This window comes from Neodiprion lecontei, chromosome 6 (genome assembly GCF_021901455.1).
Source record: "Neodiprion lecontei isolate iyNeoLeco1 chromosome 6, iyNeoLeco1.1, whole genome shotgun sequence".
NCBI classification, from domain to species: domain Eukaryota; kingdom Metazoa; phylum Arthropoda; class Insecta; order Hymenoptera; family Diprionidae; genus Neodiprion; species Neodiprion lecontei.
In genome coordinates, this window is record NC_060265.1 from 16,832,756 (window position 1) to 16,854,114 (window position 21,359).

General features: G+C 38.6%; 1 protein-coding gene and 1 long non-coding RNA gene across 8 annotated transcripts in view; one reads left to right on the top strand and one right to left on the bottom strand.

Moving 5' to 3' along the window:
- Nucleotides 1–998: 998 nt before the first annotated feature.
- LOC124295215 lies at nucleotides 999–20,508 on the bottom strand. Of its 3 annotated transcripts, XR_006905124.1 has the most exons (5): nucleotides 5,604–5,830; nucleotides 5,373–5,471; nucleotides 3,531–4,001; nucleotides 1,464–1,660; nucleotides 999–1,395 (listed from the first exon to the last, which is right to left on the bottom strand). It is a non-coding gene; the product is annotated as an uncharacterized LOC124295215 (long non-coding RNA). The 3 variants fall into 3 exon arrangements; XR_006905125.1 differs by lacking the exon at nucleotides 5,604–5,830 and adding an exon at nucleotides 19,950–20,508 and having other exon boundaries at nucleotides 999–1,660; XR_006905123.1 differs by having other exon boundaries at nucleotides 999–1,660.
- LOC107218276 (fasciclin-2) overlaps nucleotides 17,955–21,359 on the top strand; it is an 85,399-nt gene continuing 81,994 nt past the window's right edge. For all 5 annotated transcript variants that reach the window (XM_046744417.1, XM_046744420.1, XM_046744421.1 and 2 more), the window contains exon 1: nucleotides 17,955–18,307. In XM_046744417.1, coding sequence (XP_046600373.1) covers nucleotides 18,253–18,307 — 55 coding nt within the window. In that variant the 5' untranslated portion in view covers nucleotides 17,955–18,252. The remainder of the gene's footprint in view (nucleotides 18,308–21,359) is intronic.

Here is a 21,359-nt window from a genome sequence, read left to right on the forward strand (position 1 = left end):
TGTAATTACTCCTAGTAAAGAGAATTACAATATATTTCATAGGTTTTCATATTCTTTTTATTATCTTCTATTATCTTTCTATTATTCGTGATTGTAAAGCAGATTTTTACCAGCACTTGGTGACGTCTAGTCAAAGGCGAATACAAAGTTCGTCTCAGACGAGGTAGTAATTTTTCCTATTCGAAATAGTAAAAACATTTGGACGCTATTTTTCCGAGGTAGACCAGAAGTAGGTGTGTTGTAGTGATTTTTTTCAGATGACGTTCCTGAATTTCATAGTGTACAGTAGAATGTATCAAAAGAACCGCCTATTCTTTTTATAATTCGAGTCAAAAATATTGTTCCAAATGACCAAAAAACATGCTATGAAAGTTTGAGCTCTTAATATTAAAATTAAGAGGTCCTTGAATAACTTTTGAAAGAGTAGATTTATCATAAAATGATAACAGATCTTTTTTGTAGAGCGTTCAATTCCCTACAAACGTACGTTCTGGTCTTATCAGTAGACTAATGTATTGACGAGTTATACAATTCCAAATTAAAAAAAATTTCCATTGTATAATGTTATTTAAATGGGAAGTAGAAAATCGCCATGATACACTTCTTCATATTGATATTAAGAGCTCAAACTTTGACAGCATTTTTTGCTCGTCATTTGGAATAACATTTGTTACTTGAATTTTGAAAAGAACAAGGTCGATTTTTTTTTATACAGTCCAGTGTTCAGACATTAGTTCTAGAAGAAGATGAAGACTAGTTATCAATGCTAAGAAATTAACCTATTGTCATATGGATGAACATCTAAAAAGTTACGAAATATTGAGTGATGATTGTTATATTTGGTCATATTTGTCGATGAAAGAAATCTGCAACGCGGCTGCCGTAACTCACGTTAATAAGTTAAGCGACGGAAAATATGACATAACCAGAACATGGATCTAATACGAGAAAATAAAGAGATCCGTCCTTTAATTTTGCATACATGTCGTTTTGTCTTTACATTTCACCATTTATTCGTAGTCTTTAAAAAAATGTCTTAGTTTAATAATACATAATGTAACTTAACGAAGTATGAATAAATATGTACATATTGTTCATCTACAAATTTATGATGTGTTCAATATTTGATTTCTAGAATAAATCCCACAAATGACCTAATGTTCAAGGTCGAGAACTACACTGATTAATCTCTGACTTTCTCGCTGATGTTATCATTACACCTCATGTAGCCCATAAAAACGGGAATTTGCTATATGTGTGGAAGTCTGACGTATACGTCCGATAAATACCATTAGGAAGCATGCGTTGCCACCATAAACTTGTAAAGACAGACTGCGCGCTCTTACGAGGCCGCTGAATTCAAGACCCAAGGACAAAGCTAGTCCGGCCGGAGTCCTGTATTGGGGAACGTGAATGAGGGCCGTTGTGTTATCCGAGAGTAAAAGACTCATATTTGCGTATACCTTCTGGGTCAACGTAAACAGCAATTCTCCAAGGAAACCAACTTCCGGCTTCCGTTGCTCCGGCACGTTGGGTTTAGACTGGCGGGTTACCGAACAACGAGTCCTTTTACCAGAAACGCAGAGTCTGTGTTTGTAAACTCACCCCGGAGAAATAATGCTTTCCAACCTGGCAGTAAGGGTTCCTAGGCTGTATCGTTCTCGAAAAATAAATCATACCCTTCAAGTGTTTCGTCGTTCCCTGCAGTGAGACACACAGCACACTTCGAAAGGGGTTGGCAACGACGACGTAGCGTTACCGAATGGAAACAGGCAAGAGTAATTCTTACTACAATATTTTGCAAGAAGTAAGTGATACTTGAGTAGTTCGGATACATTATAATATGTAGAGCTGACTTGTGAATTTTACTTTATCCCCTAACAAAGTATTTCACTCAATACTTTTGAGGTGAATACAATATTTTCATGATGTAAGCTTTGGGTTCTAAGCGTACAGTGACGTTCATAAAGCAGCGAGGAAAAATTTTAATTCAATATAAATTAATTTTATTTAATCTTATGTAGGTATGTGAAATCAGCACTCTACGGATGGATAGATCATACATGAATCTGAATCTATGACAATCTGCTTTAAAGTATAACAAAGTGCAAATCACTGAAATGGAATAAAATAGACCCACAGCTATGTTATGATTTTTAAGAACTCTGCACCCCTCGTTACGATCGAATTGTATCGTCTAATGTACACAAAGGCGCGACGAACTTCCATTTCGAGTGAAATTATTACCCGACGCACCATATATAAAGAAGTTCTTCCAGTATTTACGACGCTTCGAAGCGGTGCAGTGACCTCGATTACGGCTAAATGAGAGCACTAAAAAAGCCAATCACAGCGGTTTATAGGTCACTAGGTTTGCCGGTATCGAGAAATGACCGAAATTTATTATGAGAAGCCACGATTCAGGCGCAGAGTCAAAAAACTACTTGATCAATTCTCAAATTAAGATGTTGTCATGGACGTTGAAAAAACGCATATTTTCTGGTTGCAAGAATTTATTTTTCAACGTTTCAATTATCAGGGACTGCTGCCCCTCAAAAAAACAAGCCTCGATCCCCCTAAATAATGTCTTCTTGGTTTGCAAGTATTTGGAAGATCTCTTTTTGTAATAAGTGCGACGATTTTTTAACAGTTCCAGCGATATTTCAATTGCTGGGCTTTTAAAGTAACGATAGTTCGACTACGAACCTATAATCGAGGTCGCGGTGAAGCTTAAAAACAACGTACAGAATTTATACAACAACGATCGAAAATACGGAAATACGAAAACATTTTCAGAACATTCGAAAGAATTCGTTAGTCATTTGCTCATTGTCGAAAATGTGATGAAATCTGCTTCAAACTTCTGTAGCCGAGACAAAAATATTCTCTTAAGTCTCATTTAATTAAGGGTGAATAGGGGTCTACTCAAAAAAATTTGCTCAAGAACATCGTAATCGGGTCCAGTGTTGGTCGTTTTATTAATTAATTACATTCTAATTACAAATTGCAAATGTAATTTGTAATTGACAGAAAGAAAATTACTAATTACAATTTCAATTTGTAATTAGATGAATCAAAAATACTAATTACAATTGTGATAGAAAAATTTCAATTACAAGTTACGAGTGTAATTAGCATCGATATCAACGAGTTTTTTCCTAATTATAAATTACACAAAGCGACTAGTGGTGCCCAAAATTGATCGGATCAACAGCACCAGAGTTGAATCATTTCGAACGTTCTACAATAATTCCGAAACCTTTTCTCAAATCATTCATACATTAGTTTGCGTTTTTTGAACTAGCTCAGATTGACACCTGTTATTTCATTCGTGTTGACATTAATTGGAGCAAATATGATTGCTGGAGATTTTTCGAGCTGTTTTTTTTCGCTGACTTTTGGTTTGGATAGTTGGGCTCATTCATCTTTAACTGCAAGTATAAGACGCAGGGTTGTTTTTATTGTCAACGGTTTCAGTGTGAAAATATCGTGCTCCAATTTGTAGTAACGACACAGAGTGAGAGGCTTACCACGTTTGCAGGCTCGTTCAAGCGGGCGTATATGTATAAGGTGCCGCCTTAATCCCAGCACCACCACGTATGTTGCGTAACCCTCTTAACCGTACAGCCTCGGCGAGATCGATACCGGAATTCGTTTACCTCGCCAATTCTCGTGGTAGGAAAGGAGAGGAACTAGAAAGGGTGCTGTCCTTTCACAGTTGAAACGTCGAAGGCAGACGCGATCTAGAGGCGATGCCTTGTCGTACAAGGAATTCGAATCGAATCAGATTCTGCGGTGCATTTAGAATGGGTAAATAATAGAATTTTATAGAGAGAAGACTAGGCGGAAGAGGATGAGGAAGAGGAAGAGGAAGAGGAAAAGGAAAAGATAGGGACCACGATCGTTTGTTACATCCACTTAGAGTCTGCGCATTTCGACATCCGTAGGTATGGTTCTCGTATACTCGAACCACTTAAAAGTCCAGGGGTAAAAACGAAGGACTGAAAAAATAAAAAGGCGCATCCAGGCTTGAGTCGACACAAACAGTGAGCCACGACTGCATTTCGCCGTAAACACAAAGGTGACAAATGATAAAGAAAAAGGACTACGAGAGGCCGAAGGTCTGGAGCTACTGCCCTCCGATAATTTTTCAGTCCAGCATGTAATTGGTTCACTTGTTATCCCAAGAGACGGAATTTTTCGAGCTCTTTACCTGACTAACCGCGGTTTCGAAGTCTGACATGCTTCTCGCCGGTTGAGCTCCATACTCTTATCAACGACTGTTACCATTGTTTTTGTCTGGAGATAAGAACCAACGTTTTGTCGCCTCTGGCAGGTGCGTCTACGCGCTTCTGAATACGTAGGTTGTGACTTAAGTAATGAAGGACGTATGCCTGCTAATGAGTTAGAAGAGTCTGTAGTATTCTTTGGCGTAAGGATTAATATCGCCAGCTGCATCTCACATCGAAAAAGTAGATCCAATCACATTCTCCGTATATACTGACCGGTAACATTATTTTACTAATGAGAATAATCGGTGCAGGCTTTATCAGAGGTACAAGCTTTTCGAAACCTTGGCGATGACGGATCACCACTAATATTGACGATATAACGACACGATGAAGCGAACGAGCAATCCATTGATTAGTAGCAAGACTCGTTTGTTGTAAGATCCGCAATTGAGAAATCGGTCCGATTTCAATCGCTAAGATTCCTGACGCTACAGAAGAGTTCTCCATACTTGTATAGGTATACGTATGAAAAATAGATAAAAACTAACAGGATGAACTAAGCTTTGCACTTTCTTGCAATTATAAAGCATGATGTCATCGTGCGTTTATTATACTCTTCAATAGCTTCCGTTACGTGTGTAATAATGAAGTTTACGGTGATTTTTCAAAATAATGTACGTTTGTTTCTATAGTTAGTAGTTACGGTGGATGAAATATTGTAATTAGGATATTTCTTTTTTTTATGAATACGCGATTCTGCAGTGACAATCGTCTAATTCAACTTTAATACGTCTAGGTGGTTGAATGTTATAGCTATGTAATTTGATAGAAATAAATGGCAAAAATTATCGATTTTTTGAAAGTTCAGATATTATCTTATATCTTGTAACTTTTATATTTTTTAAAACCCACGAGCCGCACATTCGGTGAATGATACATGTAATAATGTAAAGGTCGTGCTACACCCAGAGGCTCTAGCATTCCCTAGAAAAACGTAAGAAAAACATTTACATATTTGAGAGATTCTCGTAAAACAGTAAATATTTATAGCCTGGTTGAAAATATTTATTGCAAGGGTCAAATTTGCTTTTCCCTACAGGCATTGAGTAACACGAAAAAAACTATAATACAAAAACTTACCCAACAGTCAAACGAATGATGATCAATCTTCCGTTCATGTTACGTCCCGCGAACGCGTCCCCAACTTTCATCATAATTCCTATAACTATGACGAGAAATCTGAAATGAATTTTACAAAGCTTGAACCCCTCACAGGTATAAAAATCATACGGTTTCCATAAACTCATAACAGCACGACAGATAATCCATATCGACCAAACTTGTTAAAGCTACTCGATAACTATCCCTTACTAATCTGCACCATCATCCGCGAACCGAAAATTCTCCTAGCCATCCCAATGAAATCCCAACTTAAGCACACCCCAAGGCCCGTTAGAACCCCTCGTTTTCAGCAAAGCCAGCATCTCCCGCGTTAACGTGAAGGTGTATCAGAATTTCAAGGCACGCCCGACTTTTGGTCCCGTTAATTACCAGGGCCGTCTAATACAAACTGCCGCCGTTTCCCTTTTTGCCGTCACTTTTTTATCCGTACTATCTCTGTCGCAATACAACGCCGGTGTTTTCCTCTCGGTACGCAGGCACGCATTTCCCATTTCTCTTCGCAGGCAGCCGCGCCTAGCTTCCGTCCCTCCGTGTCACAAGCGTCGTCGTATTTTCTTCTCGCTTGCTCTCATCCCCCCCCCCCAACGCCGCCTCTTCCTCGCTCTGCCGCCCTCTTCTTCCCGGCGGCATCCACCGCACCATTTCGCCCGCGGAATACTCCCTCTCCTCAACTGGCGCCCGTCTGGCTGCCTGCCTCCCAGGCGCCAGCCGACCTGCTCCAACACAACCAGCATCTCGGACGTCATTCGCGAGATCACTCCCCTCCTCCCCCCCCCCCCCCCCCGCCACCGAACACCTCCGCTGCCGACGCCTTTGACCGCTCAATGCTCGCGTATTACATGCGCCTCTTGCACGTAGCCTCGCATGTTCGCTACCTTTCTCGCTCATCTCTGCTGTATTTTCGATCTGAACATGCGTATGCGTGCGTAACTGTAGCGGCTGTAACTGATGTAAGTCGTGATGTAAGGTGGATTTTCTGCGCTAACTTCGTTGACAAACTCGATTGCTAAGGATAACCAAAGATAATCGATTTTCGGTTAAATAGATTATTTTTTTTACCTGGATAATCGAGTATAATCGATTATTTTACGAAATCGAATAATCGACCGACTCGGTTATTTTTACTTACAATAGGTTTTTGTTTTTCATGACCATGAACGACGCGATACAATTTATCAATTTATGGGGTTAAAGTATGAATTATTATCATCGTCTTACTTATTAAGTATCTATTTGATGTAATAAGTGAAAGATAAATAAATATTTCCAATTGGAATTGAAACATGCTTTGAATGAAATTATAAATCATCAAAAAACTTTTCTGCTATTAAGACTACGTACTGAAATTTACGAAATTTTGGTTTCATACGCAACATTTCAAAAAAATACGAAATAATCGATTAATCGATTAATTCGTCCCGATTCAATCGAGTCGAGTTCGATTACTTTTTTGTACTTGATTAATCGATGCGTTGATTATATTATTTTTGGCTTGGTGGCCATCGCTGTTGCACGACTACTTTGAATATGTAGTGCAATAGGATCAGTGGCATGTGCGTTAACAGGAACTTCTTCACGCGAAAATAACTGTGCCATCGACACTCAAGCGGATGCTTCGTTACGCGATTCTTGACACTCCTGACCGAGAGGATTAAATAAGGAACGCAGTCACATTTGTTTAATTCTACAAATTAATTGCTGACTGACTCAGCTGAAATCTTTCGAAATCGAGTATATCGTAATTAGTGGATCATCCTACGGATGGATTCATGACTTCTTCAACCAGTTTTTTCTTTTGTTATTCGGTTGATCGTGTTTCGATAATTAAATTCATTCTGAATTTTATTCAGTTGTATAAAACATGTTGATCATACAAAAAATAACTGCGTCTTATTTTCGCGCATGGTCATCAACGTTCAATTATTTCATTAGATGAACAAAGGCTTCGATTCAATTCATTGAAATTTTAGAGATGCATGCGCATTGCTGAATTCAATTATAACGTATTTGAATCAAATGAGTGTTTTATCCACGTGAATCAGATGAGCGATAACTATTCTTTTTTTCTCACTGCACGCATATAGTGTACAATTGTATGATTCTCGCTCACGGAATTCACTAAATGAGGCGAAGAGAAATGTTTCTAGTGAAATGATATATTGTTTAACAAGGAACCAAACTCGAGTCTTTTCGAGCCGAGCGTAAGTTTTCAATATGAGTCGTAGGTGAGCCGAAGACGAATATTCCGAACACGCGAGGCGAAAAGACCGTTGGCATCCTTGTTGCCTTGTCGCATCCTTTATATGAATAACAAGAGTATATTACGCATTTTTTCACGAAACATGAAATTGAGGTTAGGGTCGCGTAATGTTAGATTTGTTTCCGACAGCGCGTGCGCACAGTACAGAAAAGACCACTTTTAACTATTAGGCATTAAATCTAAAGCAGAACTGAGAAAAATTTCATTTGTCGTAGTTACTTGAAAAATTCAGTAAAACAGGTATCGTTAATAAAACTGTTTGAATATTGTTGGGATTACGCAAAATGAGTGACCCGTAACCATTTTGCGCTATTGTCGATCTTTTTTGCGTAATTGCAACCCAAAATCAGTTTGTTCGGTTTACTCTACTTTTTTAGTTAAATAAGGCTTTAACATCAATTTATTGTTGCACAAGCATTAAACTTTCGTAACAATTACAAGAAAATACAGTAACAGTGATGATAATGAGAAAGAGCAGTAACAAATACTAGACTTTCTGGTAACAGCTGCAAAATTAATTTTCATTTTGTACCTAGAACTATATTTTTCGATTGTGGTAAAAAATGAAAAGAGTTAAGGACTGAGCGTTAACCGGAACTAAAAATTTCTCTCAGTGAAAGAAGAAAGAATAGGCTTGAACTGTGGACTTACTGGCACAGAAAAAATCGATTTGCGCGAGTTTTTCATCATTTTCTCGAAGACGGATTGCTGTATTAAATCGCGGCTTGGGCCATTTAAAAGAGTTTGAAAAACTGCAAAGAGTCCTTTGCGATTTTTCTTTCTAATTAATCAATCAAATTTTGAGACAATTTTTTGCTCTCCCGAAAAATCATAAAGATGATACTGGCACCGTTTACCGTGCCAACTTTTTACAACTTCGCGAATAAGTTTTTGTAAACCATGTCGTTTTGCAAAGGAGTGCGTATGAATTTTTTGACAAGAGTACGATTTGCATGGCGGCAAAATTCGATGGCAAATTTGGGGTTTTTGAATTGAAGTAAATAAAAATTAAAGAGTGGTAAAAGTTGATATTTCGATTATTCAATGAGATATAGAGATCGAACTTGTGCTAACCTTTAAGATGCGACAGTCACCTTCCCCGTTTTTCGTACTGGGTGGAGTGTTGTGGTTTTGCTTATGCCTCCTTAAGGCAGCCGAAACGGCAAATTTGTTATTTTTGAAACTCTCTTTATTTTGGTAAAAATGTCAAGAATCAATGGTTAAAAATTGACGCCATGGATATCGTATTTCCCATAATTTTTTTTAATTTCTCAAAATATCGAATGTATTTTCGATACTTTGGCAGTTGCACAGCTTCACCGTGCCACCCTTCAAATGGCGATGCATACAGTAACGATATTTAATTCAATATTGTAAGACTATTTTGAAAATTAAAAATTAGGCGAAATCAATATTAAGTATCTTTCATAAAGTACGAACAGCGGAGTGAAATTTTAATTTATTTATAAAGATGTTAAAACATGAGCTGTCATTAGGTCCAAGATTCGTTCATTCGTCCATTCCGCAATTCATTCATTCCAGGTGTATGTTGTTCAAAATAGTGTATATTGTTAAAACTGGTGGATATTGTTAAAATTATAAATAATTGTAAATAACTGTCTTTCGTCGAGGCACTATATTTTTTGATTTCACTTTTATTGTTTCTTCGTTTTATATCGTCGCTCTTTAAAATTTGGGTTGGCTTTTGGAGAGTCTAATTATTAATTTGAAATGTTCGTCCTCGTGGTTTAGATTTACTTTATTATTATTAGTTAGTCGATTTTCGATCGGTTACGACTTAGTTTCAGAGAGGGGAACCTTCGCACCTCCTTCCTCCTGGAGAGACATAGACCAAGCAACCTTTCTTCTTAAATTTGTGACCAGGTGCCCCACTCCCTGGGTCTAACCTCATCCGCTCGTGCCGTGTTCATTGCGCGGTCACATTTGAATCGTTACAATATATACCCTCTAGAGATCTTATTTGTTCGAAATAAAAATTCTAAAATCTAATACGTAGTAAAGGAAAACGCGGCATTGCTTGTTTGTATTTGCGCTTATAATTTATACCTAATTGTCGTGGCTTGAATGGTATATGCAAACGAGCAGGGTCTTATAATCAATTGACTGGAATGAAATAAACAAACACTAACTAACTAAAAATATGGTCAACGTCGCAACGAAAAAAAGTAACTAGTACACTCAAATCGTAACCTTGTAACAAATACGAAGAGCATTTTAAAAAAAACCTCAGAATCACTCACACCCATAGATCTTCAAAGCCAGTATTCAAATTAGGCGATCTCACTTTCGATCTAAAAATAAATAAAGGAAATATACCATATCGACCAACAATCAACTGCAACTATTTTTCATGTCATTTAATTCAGTACAAATACTCGAATGGTAAGTTATCGGTATTTGAAACTTGCCGATTACCTACGGAACACGCCATATTAGAATTAAAAGATAAGAAGAATGAGAAAAATGTTTCAAACCAGTCCCTGTACTTCTATCCTGTGAATAGTATCCGAATGAAAGCAAATATTTAACGTGATTTAAGTTGTCACCAAGGCACTCACACATAAAGCAAGTCAAACAAACCCTAACCTAGTCTCACCTATAAAACATTATAACTTATGATATTTTTGCAACTCCGTTTCTGCCGCTTTGTACTATTTCGATTTTTCACCCTCTCCCTGCAACAATGTATGGTACCATGTTACTTCTCGTTAAACAAATCTGCACCCCCCCTTCCCCCTGGCCAAGCCTTCACCCCGCCGCGAGACGCCACGCGATGTAACCGAACCCCTTTTTTCTCCACCCCACGTGGTCGGAAACCACCACGTCCGTCTACGTCAAGGACGCACTTACTTGACTAGTCGGCATGTACAAGCTATACGTTACTTTCACCACGTGTTTGTAGTACCTCATTAATTACGCAAGAAGTAATCCCGAGTCAGTCGTATTTTTTGAAGCACGGACGAACCTCTCGTAGGCATTTGCCAACGACTTTATTCACGCTGGTAAAATTCAACCAAAATGTGAAGGCAAACATTGTTGGTACCTCAGGTATACCCCTCAAATTCTCAATTACAAATAAGAAATGCTTCGAACATTTGATGAGTGGAAAAGGTACCTTGCATAAAATTGTCACGCAAGGTTTTCGAAGTATTTCCGGTTAGCGAGAAACAAGCCTAAAACTAGAGTAAAATGTTAATAAAATAGTCGCGCAACAGCTGACACACAGATGCTCACATTGACGTAATAAAGATGGCGACCGCCCGGAACGAGTGGAATCACATTTTCAAGATATAGCTAATGATTTTGTGCACTCTACAGACACTGAGCACTGTTTCACCCACAACAGTATTACAGTTAGAATAGTTGAGTCGATATCCCAAGTTGTAAATTGGTCTAAATTCTGTGAGTTTAGGGAGCTATTTATCTTGGATAAATTCACATTGTGCGTGAAATTGAATTATTAGAAAGTGCGAATGCTCCAAAACAGCCCTAGTGTGTAAAATATAGCACATCAGTTATGCGCATGCCCCAACATCGTTTTACCGCACTGTCCGGAAATGGGACACTTTACGCACGCTCCAGTGAGGGCGAAAATCGGATTTCCTTTACAGAGGCTTGAATACACATCCTACATCTTATCTTGAGGAGTTTGAGTATGAATAATTTTCATCTAGATAGTAATACTCATTATTTCGCACAATAGTGCTCGTAGGTATGTACATATGTACATGCGAATGTCTCCCACCCTTTACAATGCCCACTATTCGTGTTAACAACCTGCCAAAGTTCGATCGCTGCAGCCGTCTAGGTATTTTTTTAAATATCACGGAAAACGATCTGAAATACGTGTGAGTGATCGATGTTTGCACTTATTGAAACAAATCGAAATATAAATGTAAGGTGATCTCATTTATAAATTCACGTAATGGATATGAATTTTTTGAGATATTAAGTATAACCTATATTGTGAATTTTCTGCTTAAATTGCGTGCAGACACTCGCGTTTTTCTCTCCTCGGTTAATTATGTAAATGCAGAAAGTCCACCATTTAATAGCAAGCGTTATCTGCTAACGTATTTTGCGAACAGAATATGTATTTGTTTGCCTCTTCGTTTTTAGAAGCGTAGTGTGATTGTCGTTTGTATTGCCTAATTTGATAGTCTTGTGCTATCGCACGGTCTTGTGACTCTCGTTATTACAGCAAAGATTACACTTGCGTGTACACAATGTGGTTTCGTCTCGATTCCACAGTTTTCGAAACATCTGGAACAAATTATGAACGAAATCAAGTACTCGCGCACATCTGCCGAGTCATTTTGAAGTTTTCAATTTTATACGTGAAGCATTATATCGCATGCCTAAAACAAAACTGTAACACATGGAAAGAAAGGTTTTTTTCGTGAATTCATATTCAAATTAAATGAATCGTAATATATGAGTCTTCATGGCGGTTTGGAAGAAACGAAATTTGTTGAGTTGTTACAGTTTGATTTTGGGGGTGCGATATCGAATAATTTTAAATGTCGTAAAATAAGAACAAAAACTTGTACACCACGTGCTAATATGATATTTCGAGATGAATATTTTTTTCTTCTTATCACAATTACGGAAGCTATTACCGCCTCCTTTTACAATAGAAACGCCGATTTGTCAGAATATTTTGGAATCCCGTATAATCCAGAGAACTATTATTTTGGCAACGTGCAATGACCTATGCTTTTTTTTGTTATCTTTTTTATTCATTCACCTACATTTATCATTTACACAATGTCATTGTACTTCTCCAAAGATATTGAATTAGGAATTATTTGAATTTGTCGTAACACACGCGGAAGCGCTCCATCACTGACAAGTTATATTAAGAAGGGGTGATCAAGCTGAAATCAAACGTGATAACTAATCGCCGAGCAATAAAACGATTGTTAGCTAAGCCATGTATAGCGATTAATTTCAATTAGCGTTACTTGTAGTGCTTTCACCAAACCGTCGCAGATTTCTGCACCTGCAGACACGTTGTCGTATTAATCTTTTCGTCTGCTGCTCGTCAACAATCTGTTTACGTTGTTAATCAAGAAGATAATTGGCATACTTGCCAATTATGCCAATTACATAAGAAGCACTTTCTCTCGGCATATCGTGTTGTCGGCACGTATTTTCATTGCATATTGAATAGAGCTACCACTTTTTTGGATAACCGGATTTCCGAACAACCTGTGTCCACCGGATCCAACGCATCAAATTCGGATATCCGAATAGTTCGAGTACTCGAGTACCCGGCTAACCGTACTATCTGAACCATCCGAACTATTCGAATAGTTAGAGCACTTGATTTACTTGGATACTTACACTATCCGAATAATACGAATAGTTCGGTTTCCCGCATGGGGTTCGTGTCAAGATAGTAGTACTACAAGTATTACAGCTACGCGTTAGTTATGAGTACTATCATATGTATACTCTTGCAAGTATCTGAGAATTCACTGCAGATTTTCTTGGCAGAGATGGAGCAAGAATATAATTTTTGTACGGCAAAATGGGATTGCCTTACATTCCGTATGATTGGACAGCTTGCTCACAATTTTATGAAACCGTGTTGCAAAAATACACAACTGTTTTTCAAATTCCTTAAACTTGTTTTTCAAATTTTCTATAAATTTCCCTGGATATACTAACTATCCGGATACTCGAAGTATACACCGAGGAAAAAGAGTTATCGAACCAAATAACTAATTTACTTCATTTCTATTTTATTTGACGTGATAGGGGGAAGTCCCGTAACGCCGGACGGCACCTAGTAGGTACCGGACACACGTCGTAAGTCCCAAAGTAAACAAAGTATCAGTAGTTTTATTGTGTGGTTCGAACCTGCACAACGACGTGGCAGTGAGCGCCCGTGTGTCGCTAGAGAGACAGTTGAACATTTGGGCTGGCATTAATTTACGTCCCGTCTAAGTTTCACGTTTCTTTATTTTAAACAACGCATGATTTTGTTCTATTATTTTTGGTCTGGGATGTTCGTTGGTGTGTATTCTTTCAGGTAATGGTCAATAAAAGTTCATATATTTGCAAACAAGCACATATTTCATTATTTAGCTGTGCATTACGGGTCCCTAATATCGGACACCCGATTTGTCCCCCGGTACCGGACACCCAATTTTTTCTCTGATATTGACTATTTGTACAAAACTTGTTCCGACGTGTTTTAGTGTTATTCTATCATGGCTAACCAATCAAAAATATTCGAAAGAGGAAAATGGTCCGAAGGAACTACGAAGAAGGCAGTTCGAAGAGTCTTGAGTGGCAAAATGACAGGTAGAGAGACTGCAGTGAAATATGGAGCACCAAAAAGTACCTTGTGCGATCGCATGAAGATTATGAGAAGTGGAGGCGAATGTACTTTTAAGCCTCGACTGGACTTCTTCACGACGCAGGAAGGCTGAGAAAAGTGACATTTTGACTTCGTCGCCGTACAAGACCATGCTCGAAGAAAAAGGAAACGTCAAAATGTCAAAGGCAAACACAAGTACAAACAAAAGAAAGCCTATTGACAACAAACGTGCTGCGAAACCGCAAAAACGTAAGACAACTGTAGAGTTTGTTGGTGATTCTTCAATTGAAACACGCGAAGCAACGCAAAGAAAAACCATGTGCCTTGTACGTCTTAAAGAAAACGATGAGGATTGGATTCAGTGCTGCAATTGCAAGGAATGGGCGCATGAGATGTGCGCAGACATCCCTGAGTGCTTTGACAAATATATATGTGACCACTGCAAAATTCATTAAATTTTAAGACATTTTTTCCATCCGTACTATTAGTGTCCGGTACTAGGGGACACTTCTCTGACACCCTAGTTTTTCTTACTAAATAAAATTGTATTTTATTCTTAGTTTAACGTTATATACTAATTCCAAAAGTTCCTATATTGTTAAACATACTCTAAAGATTATGATAAAAATAAAAATAATTATGTTTTCACTTAAATAACGATTTTATTAACGAATAACCTTAGGTGTCCGGTACTGGGGGACTTTCCCCTAATTGTTACACTGTGATTTTTGTTAGACATAATCAATGATAACTATAATCAAAAATGTATAATATATTGAAACAAGCATTTGTTTGACTAGGCAGATTTTGATATTCATTTCAAAAAGTTATTTTGTTCATCAAATTATATTGCTGTTTCCGAAACAATAAAATTTCATCCATCCGAAAAATTAAAGATATGTTTGAGTGAACCCAAGAAAGAATTCTTGAGTTGCTATATGTACCGTATTTATTGTTAATTCAAGTAATTCACTAATACAATGAAATACAACTTTTCTTACTTTATAACAATCACGTGTTGTTGAAAATTGCAAACATACACTTGAAATTTATTTCAAGAAGTCTCAACACCATTGCATACGCACTTACAACAAATAAATTACGTTTGGTTATACCAAAGGAATACTATCTCACCGAAACAAAATTTGAGTTGATTCGATAGTCTTGTGATTCTTTGATGTGCATGTTTTGTATTTTTCAATCGAAATGATAATTCATTCGAAGTATTACCAATTTCGGACACTAGGCGGCAGAGACTTTCCCACTTGAATAGGAACTTCAAAGACATTTATTAGGGTCGTTTTCACTAACTTTTTTTTTCTTACGTACCCTTCGAAAATTCAATTTTTAGCCTTAAATAAAGCCTCGTAAAGCCAGAACTCCGTAGTAAAATTCTGAAAGGTGTCTCATCCGGTTTGGATTTTTCAAACACTAACTGAAATATCTCGAAAACTGTTCAAGTTGGGATGGTGTTTTTGGTTTAATTTTGTAGATAATCAAATTTTTTTATAAAAAAGCTCCAGCCTACTATGCAAACAAATGTTCATCTTGTATTCGATGCGAACGTTTAAAGATGTCGATTCAGCGATCCCAAAAACGTATAGTTATGGTGATTGTCTCTGCTTTATCAGTTGTTTCTCGTTTTGACCTTGATTTTTACCTGATACGGTCAAACCGACCCCAGATTCGGATTCAGCGACCCCAAAAACGTATAGTTATGATGATTGTAATTTCGAAAACTCATACGACTGTGTATCACTTACTTTCTTACTTTCGACAGCCATTTACTGAAAATCGGCTCGGAAGACTTCAGTCTGACTTCAGATTCGGATTCAGCGATAAAAAGTACGCGAGAAAACATGTTTCGCATGCCGAGTTCAGACACTTGTTTTTTTTTTGTGGGCCTGTGTTATCTATTTGCGTTTTGAGATGGTCAATGCCGCTATACGGGTAATTATCATCAACTGGTGGTTATTAAAAAATAGAAATCAGTTTATGTTACACTCGGCGTTCAAATACCTACATTGCCTTTTTGATACACAATCTACTATCCTGAAGCCTGATATTTCACTCCTATTGCCGATTCTCTCCTTTAATTTAATAGACGCTGCTCTATAGAAATGAATCGCAGTACGTTTTCTGTTTGCCTTGTGCGATTTTTTTGGGATTTGCCATCGCGCACTCTCATGTGTTTATTTCCGACGAAATTCACCCCGACTTGTTTCCCATTCGAAGTCAAGAGCGTATAATATAATAGGGTACTGGGTAAACGCTATAGGCGGCGAGATGGTAATATCCTCGACGTTTGATTTCGTTGCGTATACATCAGCTTCGTTCACACGACAATCAGTTAATTTCACATGAACATCCCTGCGTCGTTTCAAACCTTCGCACAATTCCATTTCAATTTTCTGTCTCTCCTCGACTTTTGAATGAGCTTCCGTTTCTGCCTTTGTGCGGTGCGGTGTGTGTTTGATTTCATGTTTTCGTGTTAAAAGCACAAAAAAAGTTGAAAACTGTCTACGATAAAAACGATAAAAACGATAAAACAACGTTTCAAAACCTGTCTTGCGACGTATGCTAGTTTACTCATATTGCAAGCACGATACTTACCGCAATGTTGATAATTCGTTTTTATAATAATTACATGCTGTACATGAAAACAAGGAAACAGAGAGTTGGAAAAGAATGAAAATCGTCAAATTCAACCAGTTATTCGAATATCATGTGGCAAACATTAGTGTAGAATAGCTTACACGTGAATCAGCCTGGGTTAAGAAATGTCTCATGATGGCTTAAAAATGGTGATTAATTTATACCTGCTCATATACATTTCTTACAGTTTCCTTCTGGCAGGTAGATTATTGTTCTGAGAAATATTCGTGATAGAAGATTTCCGTGTTACTTGTAAACGAAGAATTAGTACTTGAGTTTAGTACTTACAAAAAGCCAGAAAGAATGGCATCACCTTTATCACCATTTCTCATAAAGGTTTTTATCCCTTTGTTTTAAATGAAAAACTCTGAAGTATAAAATTATGTGCACTTTCGAGATTTCTTTGCATTTTTTGTATATTACCTATTATTATTTCCTAATATTAATCGAAACGCGTTGCAAGTTTTTGTAAAGTATAAGTATATCAATGCTTGATATACTTTTTTCTGACAATGAGAATAATTGTATAGAGAAATCTATGACTGGAAAGAGTTTTAATGCATTACTAGAAATTGACAAAACTGAGTGTTCAATCGTTTTCCTGTAATTCGATTCAATATCACATATTATTATTGATAAATTTTCTTATTGTTAGCAATAATTTTTGTCCTTTTTTGTTTCAACTTTCGAAATTTTACAGTCAATACCCACACAAAAATGTAAAAACTTTCTTTTGTAGTCTTTCTTAGAAATTTGACTGCAAGAAAATGCATTCCGAGTGTGATTTATTAGCTGAAGACCGAACTGCCCGAACATTTCCTAAAATTTGAACAATACTTAAGTTCATGGTGCCGAAACCAACCAACGAAATATTTTCTTGAGGGCTGGCGTCGGACGAACCGAACCTTCCCACCTTATCCTGATGCGGCTAATTTCAAGGATAAACCAATTAGGCAGGTGTTCAGGGCGAAGAGTCGTAGCGAAGAATGAAGGCACCTCAGGTTTCAGGATCTACGGTAACGAATGTAACAAGGCTGCAGGTCAACGCGTACGGTGCTGTAACAATTAAAGCGCTGGATGCGATGGGCGCGGCCGACGTGACGGCCCGAGGTTCGCGAGTCGCTAGAAATGCGTAGCGAGGCCGCGCGAGAACACCGAGAAGTTGGCCGTTTGTCTTCGGTCTTCGGCTGTACCTGCGACGCCGCTTGCCGAGGCTTGCCGAGCGCGGCCGAATTCGCCCGAACGGGTCGGATCAAACGAGCGCGGCACTCCCCGCCACAGTATGAAATCGTCCACCGTACAGCGACGACGCGTTGAAGTCGATTTGCGGGCGTGATTAGAGAGCTCGGGAGAAAGATAGACGCAGTCGGAGAGACGTCCGAGCCTTGACCGCGTGTGTCAGAGTGAATAACCGATTATTCGGGGCCGATTTTCACTAGCGATAAGAGACGCTCCCGAAATACGCATCGAAAACGTTACGACGGCGGTTGTTATAAATAAATTTGAATCTCCGGACGAAGGACCGAGAGGAAGAGAACGGCGACCGCTCGCTGACCGGTTTTAAACTCCGGACAATGGCGGCTCACGGGAGACAGGTGGCTGCTCTTTTGCTGTTGCTGCAACTTACATGTGAGTGTGACTTTTTGTTGTTTTTGGTAAAATTCGTATCAACGCTGACGCTAATCGCGATCGTATCTCAGTGCGTGTCGCAACCGTTCTCAAGCAGGTGTCCGAAGTGAACCACGGGCGCGAGTTTCGAAAACCGTCGGACGGTTGCGTTGCACCGCGGTGCAATTGTTGTTGATGGAGTTTTTTTTTTTTTTTTAACGGTTCCATCGGCGTTGGATTTACGAGGCTGAAGTTTGTAACGTTAAGACAACTGAAGAAGTTGAATTTGCGAAATCTGAGTTTGTGATGCTGTATTTGGTAACAGTTTACTAAATTTCCGGTAATCCTAAAGTTGTAAAATAACCATTTTCTCTAAAGATGCATCATCACAACAAGCTCGTTACAAACTTCGGCTTAATTCGGGTTTTTCAATTTTCTGGGTCATTCCTTTGTTTACACACACCTTCTAGCCAATGTGTCGTTTACCCGTGATCGAGTTCCGCCAAAGTCAGACCGTCAGACTTTGTATATCGCAACTATTTATAATCCCAGACGTTGCGGTCTGTCTGCAAACGCCTGATGGTTACCTCGCGGGTCAGTCGAATCTTACTTTGATTATATGTTCTAGCCGCGGGATCAGACAAGTTGCGACGGCGACATTCGCGCTTTCATAGCAGATAAACTTCTCACGAACCGACAAAAAATACATACCATCTACCCATAACATTCCTAGACTATTTATCCAAACGCAATTTGGCAGGCTTTATAGCTCGCCCACTCAGCTTCAAGTTTACCAACACCCGGAGACTCAATCGCTTCACGATTTTTCGTTGATGCATTTATTTTAAGCAGTAGAGAACATAGCTTTTTAGCACTGCTTTCAGTGATCGTACGGTTGAGTTTTTTTCTTCATCGGCAACACTCGAACGTTTGCCTTTACTATTTTTCATTGACTACCTTATCAGATTTTATAGTAGGCTCGATAATACGGCACAAACACCGGTACGTTATAGTACAGTTGAATAATTATGAATATTTCAAGTCACGAGGGGCGAATCCATAAATTGTGTAATTTCGAGCTTTGGAAAATGTGAAATCGTCAAACAAAAGCGAGGTTATTAAAAGGGTGCCCTGGTCGATTTCGACTGCATATGTTCCCAAATATCGATGCCCACGTATCTCGAACGAAAAACAGGGCTCAATAGTCTCATTCTATTCACAATTCTATACAAAAACACTGAAATCCATTTTTCGGTGCATGAATTCTACGAACTTACTGTTACGGTTCGTAGAATCCGTGCAATTTCTTTATTTCAGCCTGAAATGAAAATGCATCGGAGTTCTCTTGTTCAAAATTGTGTATAGAATGGGACTGTTGAGCCCTTTTTTCGTTAGAGATACCTGGACGTCGATACTTGGAGCTACGTATATACGTTGGCGTCGAAATCGACAAGGACATCCCCTTAAACGGGAAAAATCTTTTCACTTGTTCTCAGGTGAGAATCCGGTTTGTTCTCGGCTCCGAATTATCTACCTGCAGCAAGGTCTAATTGTAAGAGTGCGAGTCCTTTGGACTTCAAACGAATCCTAAGAGCAGGGTAGAGAAAAATTTACCGTGAAATTTACCTGAGAGCATTACATCGAAGATGAGTATAATGCTTACCTGCGCTCAAGCTCTCTTTGTTCTCTCTGGCTGCTCTCTTCGGGTCCTGGCGCCTTGAAAGTCGCGTCGCGACGGTTACACCGGGCCCTCCGATCTCTGTCCTTGGTATTGCGGTTGTTTATTCTTTGGTCCGGTCCCGGCGGCGACCGTTTATATAATTCGCCATGGACTAAACGGCTACGGAAATTTCCGAAGCTCGGTGAAATTCTCCCAATCGCATTCCGCCACTTCGGCCATATTCCTTCTTGTCGGTTTTCTTCCCATTTTCACACCATGCGAAAGACTCGACACCGACGCGCTGTAAGCGGCGGTTACGTGCGCGCGACCGTTGTAAAATACCGTTGACCGACCGTTTCACTTTCAATTCTGTTTGAAGGTGCGTACAGTCGGTTGAGGAAGTCGACGATCGTCTTATTGCGTTTCTAATTCTTGTTTCTCCCGCGTTAAATTCGGTAACATTTTAATTTTAGAAAGAAAAGTTGTATTCAAACGCTAACGATTTATCAGGCTGAAGTTTGTAACGTTATTGTAACGACGCGTCTTTGGAAAAAGTCGTTGTTTTGAAACTTTAGGATTACTTGACATCTGATAAACTGCTGGTACAGCATCAACAAACTCAGATTTTGTAAAATAAACTTCTTTAGGTATTCTAAAGGTGCAAAATAGTGTTTTTTGTTTCAACATTTCGGTACATTAACGTTAATAACTTCGTTCTCGTAACGGTTTTGCGCATTGGCCTGTGCGGTGCGTAAAGTATGGCGAGAAAACCGAGACGACAGAATTACGATTATCTACTCATCAAATCGTTCTCAAATTTATACTGAAATTCATTTTTTTTTTTCGTCGTTATAGTTGAAAAATTTATTTTGAGCGCAGTTGAAAGTGAAAAAATCAGGATTATAATAACAATTGATCGATTTTCTTTCATTTACAATCGAACAGTACGACCTTGAAACAGTTGGTAGGAGAAAGGCATCAGATACAAGCTGATTTTCATATTATTTGAAAAAAATCTACGATCACTCATTCAATCCTTACAGACACGATATACATATACAAGTTGATTTTTCCAAATCGCACGTGGCTAGGTAACACGCACCTCTGACACCTATATACGATACTAAACTACTGTGACGTATCTGCTGAATGCGTGGTGTACTGTACCTTATCGCAAAATGCTCAAAGAATTCAATCGATAACTGACACAGACTAGCTAGCCTCTCCTGGTGCTATGTATTAGTCACTCGCGAGTTCTCCGGAGACTCGTCACAAATATTCAGCTCTCGTCCAAGTGTCAATGATCAGTACACACTGATTGAATCTGTACGTAATGTCCATTCGCCGAAACACAACAATTTCCAATCAATCCTACCGTTACATCGTGTTCGTGTACAGGGTCGCGGAACAAAA